General features: G+C 29.2%; 1 protein-coding gene across 4 annotated transcripts; it reads left to right on the top strand.

Moving 5' to 3' along the window:
* On the top strand, positions 1–21,042 carry LOC136990005 (uncharacterized). Of its 4 annotated transcripts, none has more exons than XM_067288323.1 (16): positions 1–180; positions 4,272–4,353; positions 15,096–15,222; positions 15,707–15,771; positions 15,984–16,118; positions 16,200–16,277; positions 16,345–16,395; positions 16,483–16,535; positions 16,635–16,767; positions 16,839–17,158; positions 17,239–17,381; positions 17,490–17,644; positions 17,717–17,919; positions 17,991–18,248; positions 20,648–20,705; positions 20,802–21,042. In XM_067288323.1, the coding sequence occupies exons 2-16, from the start codon at positions 4,321–4,323 to the stop codon at positions 20,967–20,969; spliced, it is 1,980 nt and encodes a 659-aa protein (XP_067144424.1). In that variant the 5' UTR covers positions 1–180; positions 4,272–4,320; the 3' UTR covers positions 20,970–21,042. The 4 variants fall into 4 exon arrangements, with proteins under 4 accessions (XP_067144424.1, XP_067144425.1, XP_067144423.1 ...); XM_067288324.1 differs by lacking the exon at positions 1–180 and adding an exon at positions 215–374; XM_067288322.1 differs by lacking the exons at positions 1–180; positions 4,272–4,353 and adding exons at positions 4,390–4,508; positions 14,617–14,787 and having other exon boundaries at positions 16,842–17,158.
* Positions 21,043–21,875: the final 833 nt, after the last annotated feature.

Here is a 21,875-nt window from a genome sequence, read left to right as displayed (position 1 = left end):
AGATGGCAACATCATTATATACATTAGAATAAAAAGTATTGTATCGAAAGATCGATCCTCCTAGTGTCGATGCAGAGAACTAGGAATCGAGGATCGATCGAGACTGTCGAGTTAATGTCGTGTTTAGAAAGAGAATCGTGATTACGATTTTATCTGTCGATGGTCGCAGCTGTTACTTTGGTAAGTGTTCTGTCCCGTTGTTTGTTTGACCTCCCGAGCAATTTATAACAACAACGTAAGATCGTGATGGCTTCGGGCATTAAAATCGGAATATGGCGCTAAGAACGGAATTGTAGTTATCCAGAATTACAAACGTGTAATTCTGTGTTTGAAGATGCGAAAATAAATGAGTGAATTAAAGAAATTGCTAAGAGGTGACTTTGATAAAAATATCTTTTCTAATAATTCTCACGATTCTTTTTTAATGGTATTTTTCTGATCGTTTTCTATGGCGTGTTTCTATTCCATCGCAATTATTTTTGATAGCATTTTTCTAATTACTTTTACGGTGTATTTCTGATCATTTCTGTGGCATTGTTCTAGTCATACCTGCAATCATCTTTCGGCATTTTTTGATCATTACTGTGGCATTTTTCTGATCATCCGTGCATCATCTTCTGATCATTTTATATCATTTAAAAATATAATCGTTTTTAATATTGCCGAATAATATTATATAAAATTAATTATTTTAATTAGCAATACCTTTTAATCGAATGACGTTCTAGATGATAGTTTGCAAAACAATCAAAGAGATAGCGATCCACCGGTTGGAAAGAATTTAAAGAATATGAACTCACCAGCAATAAATTTAACACGACCACTATGGCCACTTTTAACTCTGATAATTATAAAAATATAATTGGATAATTATCGAGTTATTACTATAGAAACAATAAAGCATCTTTTAGTTAACTCTTCGTGGTTTTCTTTCTGAATTCCACCTGAAAAAATGATGCAAAACCATCTATTGTTTAAAAGATAGTTAAGTGCGAATCGTGCTCGTTCAACCTGCATATTTAATGCTCCTAGCAGATCAGAATACTGATATATTTGCTTGTAGAACTGTCGTTAAAATATATATATATATGCACACACGCATACACACACACACACATACCTGCTTGTGTACAATTTAGAAAATTGCCGATGTTTTATTTACTGTTTGATAGATAAGTAAATTGTTTCTCTATCATTTTCATGATGAATTTTTATATTTTATATTCATAGTACACCTTTAAAGATATATATATATATATATAAGATATATACACTTCTCTCTTCTGGGATTAAAATTGCATTCATAAATCATGGACATCAGATTTTTGACCTTATCTTTTTTTTCTCTTTATTCTTACATTTTTTTATCTGTTATTTTACAGATTATAAATTGTTTTTATGTCCAGTTTTACAGTTATTATTGTTACTCGTGTTTTATGTTGTATGATTATGTTATGTGATTTTTATCTTTGGTTTCTGGAATTTTATTTAAGAATGTATCGAAATCAAAATAAAAATTCCTATTTTTTTTTTTTTTTTTTTTAAAGATTAATGTAGATTTATATATTTTATACAGGCTAATTGTAAATTAGATTTTTCTAGAATTATAGAAATTGTAGAAAATCTAAAATCTTTAATAAATTAGAAATAAATAGACTATAATAAAAGAAAGGAACCTAAGAACAGCGAGTTGTAATTGCATGTTAAGAAGCGTGTTGTTAAAGGACGGAAGTTCTTTAACTCTAGCTTTATATAGGTTGTAATAATGAACTAATTAAATGAATTTGACCTCAATTAGTGCTTATGATCAAGTCACTTCGGTCGTGTCTCAATTCAGGTAACTCCGGTGAGGAAAAGTCCCGAGGCGATACCCATCATTTCAGACACGGAGGTCATAGATGATGAATGAGTTTCTGGTCATCCAAACTCCTTAATGAAGATCGGTACAGAACGTAACGTTTTCACGATCGTCGCGAAAATTACAGTTAGAAAATTAAGTTCATTACTTGACACGGACTCGAATACAGTATAGGTCACTACACCCGCCTATCTTATATATATTTAGAAGAGTTGTTGTAGGTGATCTTAAGCGGCTCGTAAGGATGGAGAGGGTTGAGTTGCGGATGATGTATTGAGCAGCAACTGCTGTCCACAAACTCATGAAATACCGACGCTATCTACTAGTCCAATCGCTCATTCCATCATCTTCATATCTCATCATTGTATATCAAACTGACATACAAGAAGTGATGCGTCTCTTTGTCTGACAACTTTTGATCCTATCATTTTTAACTTACGACAAGCGAGTGGTTCCTCTATCACGTCCCATATTCTCTAACAAATATGACATTCAATAGAGGAAATTAGCACCTTGGCTTACGTTAAAGGATAAAGAACTGATAAGGATGATAATCTGATGCATTTTTTATATCTTATTATTCTATAACATTCAAACTATATACGAAAATGTAAGGTTGAATTCGGTTAGTCATAAATCTAACTTATAAAAAAAGGGAGCGGATGTTTTTAGTTGCCTTCCACTTATAAATTTCACATACGTGAAAGATTTTCAACGTGTATCGTCATCGTAGCGGGCGACGAATCGGTCCTTTCACATCATCTTTGGTTGCGTTGAAAAGTTTAGTTCGTGACCACCCGACCTCCGCATACTTATCTCCTTAACCCGGACCGAGTACTGTAATGGCACATGACATCCCACAGTCTCCCACTTTCCCCTCATAGCAACCAAAATTAAGGGGGATGGAGTCAAATCCCGTCCCGGATCTACTCGAGCACGCATTACTCGCGGGGCTATTTCTACAAAGCTATCGACTGTATCGGGCGAAAGGGTTAATGATAACTGCTCATGTTCATGAGCACTTTTTTTACTTCGTCAGTTTGCTTGATGTGTATGCTCTTCTCGTAGTTCATTGTTCACGCGTTGGCTATAAACGACGCTGATATTTTATTAGCTCGCCACTTCGTCCGACCAATGTCTACTCTCCGGGATTACATACCACAACTAAGTCTAATAATTAAAATATTTCGACTGAGAGTCCTATTTGAATATAAACTTTTAAAAATTACTTCCTCTCAAATGCAATGCGCCATCCCTCATTAAATTATGCCATAAATACCTACGTAACTATGCATTTAGTCGTTAGCATAGTTACGTAAACCTCTAAACGCATTTACGTTTAGCTGATACGTCACTAAATGTCTGTATAACTAAGCCTTTAGCATAGTTATGGCCTATAGACATTTAGTGTCTGTCAGAAAGCACAATTTCATATCTTTTTTTTATGAAAATCAAAATACCTTTATATGCTCTACAATAAAAACAACGCGTATACAAATATTAACACTGCATTAGTTATATTACACCCTTAAAATATTATAGAACATGTTCCCGAAATTTATAATTGATCTCGGAATGGCGCTATATTCTAATATAGGAAAAAGGTATGTAGACATTCTTGTTTTTATTTTAAAAATAAAATTGTTATAGCATCAATCAATTATATATATTTTAAAATCATCTAAAACAACCGATTAAATTTAATTCAAAACCCCTCGATTATCTCAAATAAGTAGTCAAAATCTTATGCACGAAACAAGTAGTCATACAGCCGTACTTCTCGATTCCATCTCGATCAAGCTTAACACCAGAATGTATATTGGACCTCTTATATTATGAAATTTTCTACATAATTTATCTTACGGAACACTACAAATTGACCAATGGATAAACTCTTTCTAAATTAATAAAAAATAAATTAAATTTTATTTAAAATGTACATATTTACTAATTTCTAAATTAAAGAATACAGTTTGCTATTTACGTTAACATATTGTATTTTTACAGTAAGCATAACACTGTACAGTACTTATATAAATAAAGCAGAACGTGTACGTAAAATACACGTAACCTAGTTTTATATCAGATAATAGCAAGGACTTTTTTCTTCTTGCAGTTTTTAAAAAGTCAAATATTTAAAAATTAATTAATTCGGTAATTAATGTTCGCGCAATTAATTAAAATGTATTGTAATTTTTTTTCGTACGCTAATAGTCAATATTCTATTAAGATTTTTAGAATTTTAACACCAAAATTTTGAGAAATATTTAATGATATCAAATAATATAGAATTTAATTAATTACAATACAAGCATCGTCCGTTTCTTTTAGATTTCCATTCGAAAAACCGAAACATCTAAAAGGGGGGGGAAAAATCTGATAAGCATAATGTATAAATTTTTACCGTTTTCAGGACGCTCCCGTTCTTTTCGTGTTATGAGGACTGCTTAGGAGGTCATCTTATGCTGACCAAGAACATTAACATAACCATTGAGGTAAGTAAAATGGCCGCCTTCAAACAGCGCTTTACTATAGCCTCAGGTGTTAGAGGGTGCTGAGTTTTCAGTTGTGAAGGATCGGTCGTTAGAGAAGGATGTTCATGACTGAATCTCGTAGAAAGTTCTCTCGACAGAAAGAAACAACCAAAGAGGTAAGATGTACACGCAATTAATATTTTTTTAGCGTAATTATATGGTATAAAATTAAAGACATTCAGTTAATTCGAGTTCGTTCCCTAAACACGAAATGTTTTGCAAAACTTTTTTAATTCTTAGATTATTCTTTTGCATCTTTAAATTGATTTTTTCGGCTTTAAATATAAATATATTATGATTTTAAAATGTAATTTAAGTGATTACAATGCGACCTGATTTTTTTTTTTCATTTAATGAATTTCTAAAACCAGTCGATACCGGTAGGCGTGTTTTTAGAGAATTGTATTCTACGTATGTACATATATAAATTGTCGAAACATTCCTCCTCCTCCTCATCCTCCTCATCATCATCGTTGTAATTATTAAATACAGAAATTTTCCGATACACGATAACTAGAATAGTAAAAAAATGTTATTTATGCGTGGGTGTACACGCTGTACTTATGTTAATAATTATACATATTTTGTAGTCAAGCGATTGCTACAATCTATCCTCATCCCAACGTGGGCGGGCATGTGACGTCACGGTACTCGTGTCTGTCGCAAAGAACGTCGGGTAGTTGGCGTGTGGTTACAACCTGTAGTTAACATGTTCACCCGAAGGGTTGTCGGAGGGGGCGGCATCATCGGGTCGTAGGTCAAATCGTCGGTATTTAGGGGGCACTTTACGGGGCTATGCCTATAGTCTTCGTGGAAATTTTCCCGACTCCATACCTTTATTTTTTTTTTCCTTATCTGTAATTTCTACATGCCTCTCTGGACAATTTGACGAAAGTACCGCACGTTTGCCAAATTAGCTAAATTGGAACGTGTCTGATTTCTGAGAAATCGCAATTTGTCTTTTGTTTCATTATTCTATCTTTAGAATTCTCGATACTTTCTCCTTCTTTTATTTATTTATTTATTTGTGATGCAAATCTTCCGTTTGGATGTTCTGAAAAATATATATCACCTTTACTCCAAAGATTAAGAAATCTTTAAAAATATGATTTAAGTTAAAATAAGTGCATTTTAATGTACGAAAAACATTTTCCTGAAGAATTTCATTCATATTTATACATTTATTTGGCTCGTAGATTCCCTATCAAGCGCCAAATTTGCATACTTTACAGCATCTTATTTATTTATTTATTTTTAAACTTCTCATTACCATCATATTCGAATTTACAATTGTTTGAAAAAAAAAATAAATAATAAATAAATAAATTCTGTATTATAATTTATTAATTATTAAAAGTTTTAAACGTAGACATTATTTCCATAAATTTGTTTTTTTTTTTATAATCATAAAATATTTTAATTGCCATCGTAATTAATTGGTAATTAATCTTCGAAGCGTGTACATTTTGAATTATTGAAGTTGCATAAAAGGGACGTGCAATCTTGTTTAGCACGTGACATGCAAACCAATAGTGCACGAGACAATTATGACGTGGAGATGCGAATCGTTAAGCAGTGATGGATGATTGAATGCAAAAGAGATGGCAAACAACGTCTTTATTTTTACTCAAGACGTTCAAAACTGGTTTCGTCTACCCGTTTTCGAATTCGAAATTGAAATAATTTAAAAAAAAAAAGAATCAATATTCGAGAAATATCGAATTCGAAAAATAACGAAACTTAAATCGATTAATTCATTATCTTTATTTTGATGATACTCGATGATGTAAACTCGTTTTTTTGCGATTTTTTTTTAAACTTCGCTCGATTAGATGGTAATTAAAGTGATCAAAACAAGATGTCAGGTCATGATCTTTCCCTTTTTTTTTCTCACGGTTTAGTAGCATTTTGTGTTAACCTTCGGGCTACTCCTCTCTCACGAGTAACTATAGATAAGACTACAAAATGCACCAAATTATGTAACCTCTCTTCATTCTTCATAGAGAGTAAATACATCATCCATTGTATTTTTGGTATTCTTTTACTTTAAAGAAATATATCAATAACATCATCTTACAAGTTCAGTCACGTTAATAGTCGTTTATAATAATGACCTTTTATTCTTAAACGCAAAATGTTTTTGTTTACATTTTTAGAAAAGTTTAGTGTTTTAGAGCCAATATTCTATTTAAATATAATCTAATTTATAAAAGATAAAGCGTATCAATATATATTCGTATAGTTGAGTTGAATATGTAAACCACAATACACAGTTATTTTCAATAGGGATAACGTGAAAGGATAGACAAGAAAGAATGACCTAGAAAAGTTCCATAAAATATCTATATTTATTGCTTTAAACTTTATTTAAAGTCTGAAATATAGGACTTCGAGGAAGGATCTCAAATACGAATGGTTGTATTTTCGATCCTTCCTTAAAGATTTTTACATCCATTCCTCTCCTATATTTAAATCTTTTTATTTTGTTTATATGCTTGTTTTGATAATGCCCAAAATTTCATTTCCTATTTGAAAATTAGAACATATCCCAAATACTTTAAAATATTAACCTCGTTTAAAACGTTGAAATTTTTTTAGAGTAAAAAACTTGTTATTCAAATCTTATAATCTACATAAAAACACTTAGAAATATTGATTTTTACATTATTTATATATTAAATTTATTGAAAAACTACGGGCATTTATGCTCTAATTTGAAATTATAACATTATAAGAGCTATAAATATATATATATGAATTAAATAACAGGTTATTAGGAAGAAATGGATATAAATTATTCACTGCATGTATTTTACATTATAAAGTTAATGAAAATTAACTGCAGTTTTTAATAATAAGTAACGCCCAGACTTGTATATAAACTACATGTCCACCTACATAATTTCATAAACATTCATGTGATAAATGTTCTTAAAGTAAAATGAAATATTTCTATATAAAGACCTACATGAATGCATGTTACTTAGAATAGTTTAATATATATAATGAAAATTGGAAAGACGTGGGTTCGGTTCTCAAAATGGGAACCGAACTCACGTCTTTCCGATTTACACGAAATTTTCCTTTGGGTTATCTGATCTTTGTTTCTTTGGATAATTATATGGTTTACTAACGTGTCATCTGTGAATTTTTTTTTAAATATGATACATCGAGAAGGAGCCATGTTTCAAAAAGAAACATGTTTAATAAAAATATTTTATGAGAAATTGTATACTGTTAATATATTATATATTTAAAAAAGTCGTTAAGCATTGTTTAACGAGGTTTTTTTTATAGTTTTATAGTTAATTTTTATAGCAAAGGTTGTAAAATTTCGTGATTCCTCTACTGTCTAAAGGAATTGATATGATCATGATCGAGACTTTTACAAAAAAAAATATATGTCCAGGTTAACTTAATAGCAAAAATAAAAATATTAATGTCCGAGAATTAATTATTTATAGTATAAATATGCTTAGCTACTGTTTTTAGTCTGTAACTTCAGTACAGAATTCTGTTTGAAGCAATACTTTCGTATAAAAACAATGTTAATAGTTTGTTTTAGTTATTGAAATCTAGATATAAATTAAGACTTTTTTTCCATTAAAGTTATAATAAATATTTATTGCCCTGTTGCAAGAACGTAATGTAATGATTAACAAAAAAGGTTTTCTTAATAATAAATACTTAAAATAATTTTATTAAAAATAATATATTAATCAGATTAATACAAGTATACATTAATATTATACTAATGTAAGAATGTGCTTAGTTAAAATACTAATATTTTATGTAATTACTTTTAAAATTCTCCAATAAACTGTAGAATTGTGTAGAATATATTTTAAATAATTAAGTTATTTTAACACGATTAGATTGACAAGAAAGTTCTTTTAAAAAATAACCGCAATAAAATATATGTAAAATGAATTAAAATAACGAACTTGGAGCATAATTGTTTAAAAAAAAATCTTACGAACATGAGCGGTCCTTTGCTGAATATGAAAGATAAACGTTTCAAAGATTTCAAACGATAATTGGTCGAACGTTCGATGATTGATTGTCCAAGTAGGCGGAGTTTAATTACTTCAGTTGATTTTTATTTAATTCAACCAATTATCGTTAAGGTAATTAAATATTCTTTAAGATCTTTTAGGCTTTTATACCACATTTGGTAGAGGGCTGCTTTTGTTCGTAGGAATTTTTAAATTAGATTTTTAATTTATGTCTTAAAATTATTAGCATAAATAATTTTGACGTTTGGTAGAAGAAGAAAATTTTTTAAAATTGTGATTTTTATGTAAATATCCGAGAGAATGACTTGAAATGAAGAATTAGCTTACAAATTAAAATAATAATTCACTAAAAATTATTAAAACAGTGAAAATTAGCTAAAATAGACTATTAATAAATAATCAATGATATAAGAATGGTCAAAATTTCTGTTGATTTTAATTTTTTTATTAGTTTAATTTAATTATAATCAAATTAATAAAAAAATTAAATTAACATCGTGTAAACAATTGTTTTAAAATACTTTTTTTATATGTTTCTATGTGTAATTATAAAAAAATAAAGAATAAATTTTGCGTAAAGGTGTATATAGATTTTTAAAAAATATTTTCTTAAGCATGTTATAATCCTTATACAGTATAATAATATAAATTTTGCAATTGTAATAAAATCAATTTTTGTTTAAGTTAAAAAATCCTTATTAAAACCAATCGATATTTATTGAAGAAACTTTATACATTTAATTTATTGTTAAATTTTTATTAATTTGGATAATATGTGATGACATTTTTCTTAAAATTCTTAATAATATATGATTTATGATTTTAAAATGCAAGAAAATATATTATGGAATATAGGAAGAAAATTATGTGAATATGAGTGGTTCTTTGCTTGATATGAAAGACACAATGTTTTAATGATTCTCAACGATGATTGGTTAACTAGCGATTGATTGACAAAGTGGGAGGAAATAACATATTTCTTTGCAAAATATGTTATTTCTTCCCACCTTTGTTTAATTAATTTAAGATAATAAATATAAAGTATTTTTTAAATGTTTTGTTTTTTGTTAACTTTGATTATTTTTTTAAATTTTTACGGTTATATTATGATTATTTCCATAAAGGGAAAGTAACTGTGCTACCGTACTGTACAGTATATTCTATGTTGTTCTCTATGTAAACTTTTATGCATATCGAAATGCAAAAGGAGAAACAAACTATCATTTTTAAATTTGAAAATACTTTTTAATACGTTATGAAACAATAAAATTTAAAATAAATTTATATGTAATTTAAAAGAATCATTAAAAAATAATTTAGAAGTTGGATGATTTTTGACGAACCTTGTGCAAGTGTTTTTCAATCGAAAATCATAAATTGACACCAAACTTTACTTGAGTTAAAATTTATTTTATGATGTTAAGTATCTATTATTTTCCAATTCCAGCAGTTTATTGTCATAAGATCACTCTTCTTACGGGGGTTATACATGACATTTCAATAACAATTTAAATTTAAATATAATATAGCTAACAGTCTAGTTCTAATTAATAGTGATGACTACTTATCATCTTAACATAAGACGACAAGATTTTGTTTGACAATCTCAAACTGAATATCATCAATAATCGTATTTTATGAAAATACAGATACACTTGATTCTCATCCTCGAAGATTTACAACTCTTAAATTATAACACAATCGTAATTCATGACCACCTTTACGTAAACATAATATCAGGTTGTAAAGGTGACATTTTCTAGAAACGACAGGAAAACATGTTCCGATGTGGGTATATAAGTAGAGTAATCAGGGGCATTGCATCACATATTTCATGGAAATAGACGCATCAACAATGTCTGACAATACGAAACTTTCGAAACAACACATTAGCGTTATGTTGCTATATCATTTCATAAGTGGCCACAACGCAACGAAAGCTCACGATCTCATCTGCAAGGGCATTTGGCGAAGACACAGTCAACACTTTCTACAATTGATTCAAGAAATTCAAGGATGGAGATTTCTGGATTTCTTCATGGAATATCTTCAATGGAATCGCTGCCCGATTCCAGTGATGATGACGTTCTTCTGCAATTGAGAGTTGATTATCCATGGTTGACCACCAGAGAATTAGCGCAACAACTCGCGAGTGTTTCCATACATTCCAAAAATCGACAAAATCCGTAACACCACGACAACGCGCTAGCATATAGAGCAAAGATGACCTTAGAGAAGCTGGCCAGTCTGGGCCTGGGAAATTCTGCCAGCCTTACAGCCCAGACTTGGCGCCAACCGACTACCATCTATTTCGCACTCTACAGTACCGTATAGTCAATATACAGTTCAATGATAATACCCATGTGAGAATGATGCTCGAGACTTTCTTCGAAGAAAAATTCGTCATCCTATGCTGACGTTTGTTAAGGGCGCATCTTTAATTAATTTATAACGATTAATATAGGCCTAATCAGAAGAAAGAATTAATGTTTTAGAGCATATTTCCTCAATTTTTTTTTTAATTGAAGAACTGTGATTCTCTTTCTTTGATAAAAACTGTATTGAACGGGATCGCGATTCATCCATTGAAAGAATTTGTTTTAAATTCAAAAATTACTAATAATTCAAATTTACAAACTAAAACAAATTACGGATCCTTTCTCTATAATTTTATATGTTGCTTAAATAATAAAATTAAATACTTAAAGTGTTTCAATTTAAAAGAAGAAGTTTAACATAGAATCCTTTGAACCGAGGGCAAGGAGGAGGGAATACATTCATCTGGTTGTCAGTAAAATGTCAGTTAAACGGGATTCTTTCACGCTTTTCACAAAATATATTATATTCTAGAACAAAAAAAAAAAAAATAATAATAATAATAGAATTTTGTCAGAAGACTGAAATTAAAGGAATTAAATTACATTCATATAATTCGAAACGATAAAGTGAAGCGTAATATAAATATTTTATTTTGACTTACTGCTAAAGTTAAATAGTTGTAAAATAAAAATTCTACATTTGTTTTTATACTTAAAACATTTTTTATTGTCTAAAAATATTTTTAACCTTAGTTACGACCAATTCTTTGAATGAAGACATAAATGAATAGACAAGTTGAATGTCTCCGTTCAAGGCAGTTCCACGCCTATTTGATCACTCCATTCAACTTTGTTTTCTCTTCATCTTGTCATTAATTCCTCTCTGAATTTTTTACATTTTGAAAAGAAAAAAAAACACCCGAATATTCGTTTAAAAACCCACATATTTATTGATATTGTCATATTAGCGGGGTAAAATCCCTAATGACAATAACGTCTATTGATTGTTAACCTATGAAATTATAGAATTTAAATTAAATATGCTGTCATATTTATTTGAATAATTCATTTTCTGTTAGTTATTTTGAATTTTTTCCAACTAATTTCGATGTTTTTTTTACATGTTTTTAAAATTGGTGATAAATTTTGTAGTTGTTTTCTATTGAATATTTAATGAAATAATTTCAGAAAATTTTAATATTTTATTTTTTCAATGAATAAAATATCATGTAATTTTTATCTTATAAAGTTTATATCATAAATATTCTGTTAGAAAATGTGTAGATTTATTGTATTACTCTATGAATGTCGAATTTCTAATATACTATTTTATGATATTGATTGCGTATTGTTCTAATACTAAGCTTATTTACTGTATTTTATTGATTAGTAACATTGGTTTTATCTTAGAAGTTATGAATTGTATCAATAATTTTCCTAGTAATTCTTTATGGATCCTGCTAATTGTGAGGATACCGAATGTTCTATTAATACTATTATCATTAAGAATTTCTTAATTGAAACTTCCATTATTAAGTGTAAAAATGTTTACTGCAGTGATAGTACAGTACTGTATACGGCATGCGAAAATCAGATTGGAAAATGAGCTCTTCACTAATTAAATTTGGATATTCAAACCTTTGTAACTTTTCAAATTATATCTAAAGGGATATGATCTGTTAATAGTTTAAAAATTTCAAAATATCTTAGTTAAAGAAATGAAAATATTAATTGTAATCCTTGCATTAAACAGATATTTTTCTTGTGGTTTAAATATTAAAAATTATGCAAAAACCAATACAATACTCATAGGCCATTTTATGTAGGATGTTAGAAAATCTTTCCGCATTTATATGGTTAACATGTGTCAAAAACTCGATCGTTTCTGATATAAATAACCGACAAATACAGAGAGTTTGCCATTCTGTAAGATGATGCCAAGCGTGCATGGAAATGGAGGGAGGACACGTGAACATCTGTGAATATCGAGGTAAAGATGTGGCAACATTATCCTCTCTCATATATCATGACAAGTTAGTCGTGATATTAACATACAAAATTGTTAATATCTCAGAAACGGTTGAGTTTTCGACTTACGTTTACTATTCGGTAGGATGTGTGGTATTTACCATATAAATAACGAATATATCTTTAACATTCTGTGTATCGTGTCATGTTATATTATAGCATACTCCTATTTTCAATCTAAAATAAAGTCAAATGTTCAAACGTGCATAATATTATTATTTCATGTCGAAAACGGAGTTACTAGTCATCGTGCTTCAAAAAATCTAACTCTAGCAATTTATTTGTGTTATATATTAATTTATTCTATGTCTGGACAGTCAAATAGTCTTATTAAATTCATTCATATTCGTAGATTAGCGTAGACTATGCAACAGATAATAATAGAACGGTTAATCTTCTATATGTTAATTGAAAGGGGGGTTTCGGTTTGTCCGATTCAGTTTGAATAAACGGCTGGAAATAAAAATACGATTTAGATATCAAATTAGAGCTCTTACTCTGTACACGATGCCGCTAAAGAGAAATTTGTGAAAGGTACAATGGTTCAAGCGTGGCGAAGTGGCAAATATACTGTACCGGTACAGTACAATGTCAGCATCTCACCTTCTTTAGGGTGAGCATCCATGCAATTTAATTAAACAACATTGAGCTATAAAATAATATTTACTTCAAAATATGATAGTATTTTAAATTAAATTATATAACTTTTAAATATAACTCAATGTGTAAAAAGGTATCACTAATTAATTATACATATATATTATGTCTTACATATAAAAGTTTGGACTAAAGATGGTGGTTTAACTGCCATCTCTGGTCCAAATTACTTTATTATCTGGTTTTTACTTTAATTTTTTTGTGTTTTCAACTCTAAAAATTGAATATAAGTATCATTTTTTTTTACAAAGAAATGCATGTATTATTGTATGAATAATGGTATCTTCTTCAATTTCCTTTGATTCCTTCATTATATTATAATTGTAATAATCTTTAAATGAATTTTTAGCTTTTTTATTACCTTCTCAACACTAAAAACCATTTATTTAATTACTAACAAACGTTATTGTATGGGCTAAGTGATCTCATTATATATATAAATTAACTTATATGATATTTCAAGGTGTGACAAAGGCACGTTTTCTTCTTCTTGACCGTATTGTAAAGTTATGTACTAGTATATGACCGTTTATACAGCATCAGAAATGCTTGCCAAACAAGTTGTATGATAGGCTTTTAGGATAGAAAAGCACGTAACACGCACGTCAATACAATTAAATGCGTCAAATGCGTTGACAGTACGAATTAACCTTTAGACACGATTTCTTTGAAAAGATCTTTGAATTATATAATTTTATTTTGATATTTTTTGGAAAATATCCCAAAGTTTCCGTATTATATTGTCATTTATATTCTATCCATATATTTGCCCACATCATTACCCATTAAATAGCAGTTGTATTCATAGAGGATACTTAGAAGAGTGTGCAATTCGAAGTGTTAAATTATCTAAATTTTTTCATTCACGAGGTCAACGAAACTTTAATGTTTTGTTAAGTACCTGGAGATATTTTTAATGCAGTGAAAAACCTTCGTGTTTTTTCCTATGAAAATTGACTTCTAAAAACGTCAAATTCCATTAAATCTTTCAAAAAAATTAACCTGGCATTAGCAAAAATTTCTTTTTTCTACACTCAACTGGAACTAAATACATTCCATTCTTCTTCTTTTTTTTTTAAATCGCACCTATAATTTACTATTTTTTAAAATAAAATTTTTCGAATTTTAGTGAGATTCTACGTACATTCATTTATTAATATATTTAATTTTAAAATAAAATATAAAACAATTCTATATCTTTTTAGATATCGAGTCATCGAACATACTCACATCTGGCCTCAGCTTCTATACCTCGTGAGAGCTTGAAAGAAGGAGAAAATGTTGAAAGCTCAGTACCGGCACCATTTATTGTTGGGTTCTATCGCCCTGATAATAGCCTAATGGCTTATAAAGGTCAAAGGTCAAAGCAGGTTAAAGTATGTGACGTGACATACATGTCTTCACTTTACATATTCGCACAATCTCCCATCAGAAAATTATATTTATATATTAAAAATCTTATGTATCTTAATAAAGAAATAAATGGACTTCTTTTTTTTCCTTTCGACTCATTGATTAATTTGTTATGTAGCCTATTTTATTATAGGTTTAATAGATCGTTAAGCTTTTATTATAAAGGCTTATTAATTAAATTTTTTTTATGTGTAAAATTAATTAAAGTTTAAAATACAAGAATTAAGGTGGTCGTTTCTTTGATTTTTCGCATAAAATTTCTCTCCTTCAGTTGTCTCAATCCATCCAGAACGGAAGTTCACCTTTACGATCTGATTCTTACATGAAAGAGTCATCAACATCAACAGATCGCATGATTCACAATAATGTAAATTCCTACTCTACCAGACATTTACATGGTAAGTTTCAATTTTTGTTTCCATATATACAAAAAAATATACAAGATTTTCTGTATAAGAATGCTTTTCTCTAGCTAAATTAACCAGTTTATTTTAAATATAATCATTAATTTGCATTAAAAAGTATTGTTGAAGAGAATAGACCGTACGAAAATTATTTAAGAAAGAAAGTAAATATGTAAAAAAATATACTGTTAAATGGGATAAAAGTAAATAGAAAAATTGTTAATAAAGTAATAAACATGGAGAAAATGATTATTAAAGGAGAGTAAAGAGAGAAGAAAAAAGAAAAACTAATAATTTAACTATTAGTAAAGAGCGTAGTTTGAATAGAAGTTTATTGTCTTTCTGCTAAGAGACTTAAGTTAAAAAATTCCAATGATGATGACCTTTGACATTAGCTAACACATCGTGACAGTAAGGTGAACGTGTGGCTCACCCTTACTCAATAAATTGACAAAAGTGTTTTTCCTTGTATATGTAGCCATTAAGCCATCTGGGCCATCAAAGTTTCGAACATGTAGCAGAACCACTGAAGATATAAACAAGGTAATGTCTAATCATTTTGAAATCATAAAAATAACCTTATAATGCAAATATTTTTCATCTAAAAATGAATTTAATAATAAAAAACAGATGATTATTTACTGGTCTTACATATGTTTGCGTTGTATATAACGTTATTTTGGAAGAAGTTTTATGTGTTTAGAATTGTTTACATCCTTGTTTTTACGTGTTTTTTCCTATTTATAATATTACAGGATGTTCATTCAACCATTCAGCATTCTCCCGGTCCTGTATTATCACAAGCTTTGAAACTAGAAAAGTTTCGCACTCCAGATTTCGGCAATGTTCATTCAGTAACTAGGACACACGCGTGGGTTGAACAGCAGACAGTAAGAAGTAAACTTTATAAAAAAAAAAACAAAGGAAAATTATCATGTTTTAGTTTATTTTTTAACTACATATTTTAACAGATTTCAGAGAAAAGTAACGAACATGGCTTGAAAAATATAGTTTCTGGTAACACAAATATTAAAATGGAATATAACAAAGTAAGTGATTTAAATAATTATTAGACACTTTAAATAATATCTTAACCCAAATCGTTCATTTTTAAAGGTAAATACTACATCTAAACAGCCAGAGATAAACAGGAAAATACCTCATCAGGTAATAAAAACCGAATATATTTATTGTATAATTAATTTATTATAATTTACACGGATATTTTTTGAATAATTACGTATATTTTTCCAGTTACACGAAAGCCTGGATCATTCGAATACGTTACGCCACCGTCGTATAGAAAAGTGGGTGCAATTATTTAATTTTGTTACCAGATATATATATATATATATATATAGGCCAATTTGTTTTTAAAATGTCATTGTTTTAATTGTTATTTAAAGACAAAATCTCTGTGCTCATTTCTCTCCGAAACGTGATGATGATAATGTCGAAAGTGAAAGCTTGAGGAATGCTTGCGCTAAGTGGTTTGCACGCGATGACGTGACTTCGATTCATCGACATATACCAAATAAGGTTAGCTTTGTGTGTGTGACTTTATAACGTCACTGATCTTAATTATATTATAATTAAACGTGATGATACAGCAGGGTACTTACGTTGATCTATCGCTAAACATTAAATCAAGCGAAGAACCCGATAAAGTTGTACAAAAAGAAACCATTGGAAGAACTCATCAAGAGACTTCTAAGAGGAGACATTTAGATGAAGACGAGGATAAATCGAGCTCGGAATCTGGAAGAGGTACAATGCAAAGTGGAATGACAGGACCCAAACATCATCTCGATATTAGTCTCGATTCGGATCACAGTGTGGTTACTTGGATTAAAAAAGAATCCATTCCCTGTAACCAAACGTCTCAACTCGATGCGGTTCCTCACGATTCAACGCAATCTTCTTCGATGAAGTAAGTGAATTAACGAATTTTTAAAAGAATAATTCGTCTTCTTAATGGATAATTTATAAATTAATTAATTTTTTTTAAAGACCAAAAACTGTGTCGTCGCCTCAAGATTCTAGTAACAGCGAGAGGAAAGATCGGCAGAAATCTCAACCTGTTAGGAATAGATGTCAAACGGGTCTTAAAAGTACAATAACAAGAAATTCCCATCAAAATAAAATATTTTTAAGTATGTTTTTCAGTAATAAATAGTACTAAAAGCGGAAAATTTAAGTGTAATTTAATATATATATATATATATATAGGACACGTATTAAGTCCGAATAATATTTTGTAGATGACACGGAATCTAATACAACAACAAGCATAGATTTAGAAAGTTTGACTTTAGAAGACGACGACGATGACATTTCCGCTTCAAATTATCGTGAAGATAACGGAATGTTCGTTATTAGACAACAGTTAGATGGGCTCGAAACGATGTATTCCGAGGTATTAATTGCTTCAAACTATAGTTTTCAACGTCGACCATTGGGGTCTTACGGGCTTTAAAATTCTTTTTAGATACTTCGTTTACTCGGGGTGAAGAGTCGATGTTTAAAAATGGGAAGTAGGATATCATCCCGACCAGAACATCATCACCGAAGTGGACGTTCGAGGAAGATTTATGGAAGTTTATCGTCATTAACAGGGAAGAGTTGTTCGACTCATAGAGAAAAGAGTCATTGCCACAACGAAAAACGGCGATGTAAAGAAAGCAAAAATGGGTGAGTGAAAATCTTCTATCTTAATTAAGTCAAAATACAAATTAATTTATAACATTAAACGAAAATTTTAGAAGTTCTAACCGTTGTATACAACGTTTGGAATGTCACGTTGTCAATCTGGCAAGAAACATCGCACGACTTTCGTCAGAAATAAGGTCGCAGCAATATTTATCGAGGGAATTAGACGAATTAAGGAACGACGTGACATGGGTTCGCGATCAACTGAAACTAGTTCAGTCATCTACCTCAAAAAACTTTAAAGATTGGGACACGTTTCGAACGGAAGTTTTACAGATTTTAAATCCAGGAAGAATTAGGAAATTAACTAAGTATTTGCTGTTATTTTATATTTTAAATAGAGTATACTTAGTATTAAGTACAGTACCTAAACTCGTGTGTTGACAAAGAAAAATTTCATATTTTTTACTTTATTTGTAACGTCCAAGTAAAATAATTTGAATTCTGCACAGAAGAAATACAATAGATAGTTAATGTTGCGCTTTGTTTTATGGCTTTTTCTTTCATCCTCTGTAACATTGTTTCACTTAGTTTATTGACAATTCGAAAGATCCATAAAACTGCTACTAGTCATTTTCATTAATCCTCCTTTACACGAAATGCCACAAACTCTCAATAGAATTAAATTAGTGGGATTTCTACACGTTAATTCATAAAAACTTCGCTTGGGAATCGCTCATAATTTCTGTTATTGTGTAGTATTATTACATAAGAGAATGCAGCCAACATCTGAAAACCTTACCTACAAAAACTCATTAATTTATCTTTACTAACTATTGTTTGAAATTTATATTAATTTCTTGATATAAAAAGAGAGAGAGCGAGAGAAAAAAAAACTAGTCATGAACTAGAAATTATACCTTTTAAAATTGTTGCTTAATGGGTTTGTTACGAGAATGAAAAATGACTGAGTCTATAATTTAAAAACGAAAATATGAGCCATTGATCTGCCCATTTCTAACGAATGAAGCTGTTGTGTGCTGTAAACATTTCATTTACATAAGTTAGTGGAGTTTCTCCTTTAACTTAATGACTATTATCTTTGTGCAGTAACGCCTATCTTTTTGGTACTTGTAACCACACCCGGGTTAAAGCCTACCTACCATTCATGTGCTAACTCTATGGGTGTGCGAAAAATGGTTGTTATTATTTAATATATTGTCTTTGATAATGGATGAAAATATAGTAGGACCCTACGACCTATAAATTCTTTCTATTTATAAGTTTTATATATATTCCTATAAACTTTTAAGAACAATAAAAAGTATAAATTTGAAAAAAAATAACGAATAACCCATTATTTAATGCAGAAGTTGAAGATATTTACTTGAAAATTGGAATAAAAGTGATTTTTTTTTAGCACTTTTACGCTATAAAATATGTGAAAAGTGTGGAAATTTATCAATTTAAACATAAAAATGTACGATATTTATATAACAATTTAATATAAAACTCATATTTTTAAAAAAATCCAGCAACGAGTTGTTTAACTTTTCCGGGAAGAACTGCGTGTGGCGCCATCTGTTATGATATTTTATACTAAAAAGCTTTATATTTTTTTTTTAAATTATTGTAAAATGACAAAAAGCTTAATTTTGAGGATAGGGATGGGTTTTATATATATATATTTAAAAAACTGTAAATGCTAATAACGAGTAAAATCATTATGTCCGATTCCACTCGAGATATAAGACGTGACCCACACACTACATTTCTACCCCTCGACCTTTAACACCCAAAATTTTGCAGGGAAGTTTGTGTATTAGAGGAATTGATGCTATTAAATTTTGGTGATTAAAGGTCGAGGGGGGAGATAAAGGGGATCGTGTGTATCTCCAGTAGGGTCGGACTTAATGACGATTTTATCGTTATTAACATTTACTATTTTTTTTTTAATGTCATAACAGATGGCGCCACCAAACGTTGCCGGAAAAGTTAAGCAACTTATTACTGGAATTTTTTTTAATATACTGAATTAGTAAAAAAAACAAATGCAATAACAAAATTCCGTTCTCACCATCTTGAAGAAAATGGCGTCGTGGGCTGTTTTCGAGTAATTTCTCGGCCGATTTCGACCCCGATATTGTATAAATATTAAAAACAAAAGTGACATAAAGGATAAACTGCTATATGTAACATTCATTACCATGGTAATTTCGATTTTATAAACTATACAATGATGACAGTTTCTACTGTACATTCGAGTAGTTAAAATGATAAAATTAGATAAGTACCGTCGATTAGAATATAAAAATGTTTTAAATTAACGAATTACTTTATACCATTAAAAACGCCATGCCTAACAAATTAGTCTTTTGGTGTTTCTTTGTATTATCTTCAGTCTAAGACACACGTGAAACATCCAATAGTAGCTTACGTTATTACCTAGTGACAAACGGTATAAAAAGTTATTAATTAACACATTTAATAGAATATACTACCATAAGGCATATTATTAAATGTGTTAATTCCCCGAAAGAACTGAAGTGGTTTCTTCTTGTATGCGTACAGCCCTTTTGCTAATGCTTTCAATGTCTCCAGCATTGATCTTCCTTATACAGATTCTTCCATCTTGCTTGCCACTTCATGTTTATATATATATATAATTGACGTTTATTGATGTAAATAGGATTAGGCGTATTTATTATAAATAATTATATTTAACATTACAATATATATATATATATATAAAAGCCTTATAATTCTTTAGATTCTTCGGTGCCGAACCACCTCTACTTCGCCAGTTTTTGAAGAGATTAGGTTATGAAGTAAGTATTAAATTGAAAATATATAGGGCATATTTCATGAAATTTACGAAAAATATTTGAAAATTTCACGTGTTTTAAATAAATTTTTTTTAAAAGAAATACGCTCCGAATTTTGAAACGGAAAAAATCGGAATAATGGAACTTCCGTACCTGAACGAAGAAAAACTACAAAAATTAGGTATACCAATGGGTCCTCGAATTCGTATATTACAAGAAGCTCATTTTACATTTCATCAAAACGATTTAAAGATATACATTGTATAAAAAAAAGCATTTTTTTTTATATTTCTTGCGTGTTCAATAGTCATAGAGACAAGCTCAAATATATACGATTGACACGCAAATATTTTGTATTTATCTTTAAAAAATAATATTAATACTATAAAACATATTTTGTATATTATGTTTTATTTTTAAAATAATAAAAATCGAATATTTTTTATTAATTATATTTCTGTTTACGTAATTTCTTTTATTATTTAAGTAAATAGCGTTTTTTTTAAATAATACTATCTATACATGAATATTTTTAAAAATTAATTATACATTTAAATAATAAAAAAAAAATTAATTTTACGACAGATTTTATGGGAATTACATTAAAAATATACTTTATTTTTTAATTTAAAAATTAAAATTCTAAGGAAAAAGAAGGTGTAAAAACAAAGGAAGTGGATAATTATCTTACTTCCCATCCGCATCATGCTTTATCTCTGATAAACAGACTTTTCTTTTTTCCCGGAAATTAAGATTAAAAAAAATTCTTATTTTATATATAAAAAACCTTCAAAACTTTACCTTATAATTCATTAAATAATCGTCAACCGTAAGAAGAATGTCGGTGAAGGTTTTTATATTTGTTTTAATTATGATAAGCACCGATGGACGTGGTAAGTATTTAGTTTTATATCTATCATTGTAGTTTAAATATCTTTATTCTACATTAAAATATTGTTATTTAGTACTAGATGGATGTAGAGAAGATGAAGTACATTCCTTTTGCGGTCCTTCTTGTCCTCCATCTTGCTTAAATGTTTTTAAGGAGGGGATCGTTTGCAGCACCGATTGTGTCGTTGGATGTTTCTGTAAAGATGGATTAGTAAGAAATCGAGAAGGAAATTGTATCCCTGCCATAAATTGTTAACATTCTCCTTGAAGCAAAGATGAGTC

Source organism: Centruroides vittatus, unplaced genomic scaffold (genome assembly GCF_030686945.1).
Source record: "Centruroides vittatus isolate TY-2023 unplaced genomic scaffold, ASM3068694v2 scaffold_861, whole genome shotgun sequence".
In the NCBI taxonomy this organism is placed as follows: domain Eukaryota; kingdom Metazoa; phylum Arthropoda; class Arachnida; order Scorpiones; family Buthidae; genus Centruroides; species Centruroides vittatus.
The sequence above is the reverse complement of the archived record's forward strand: the minus strand, read 5'-3'. Positions and strand labels throughout refer to the sequence as shown.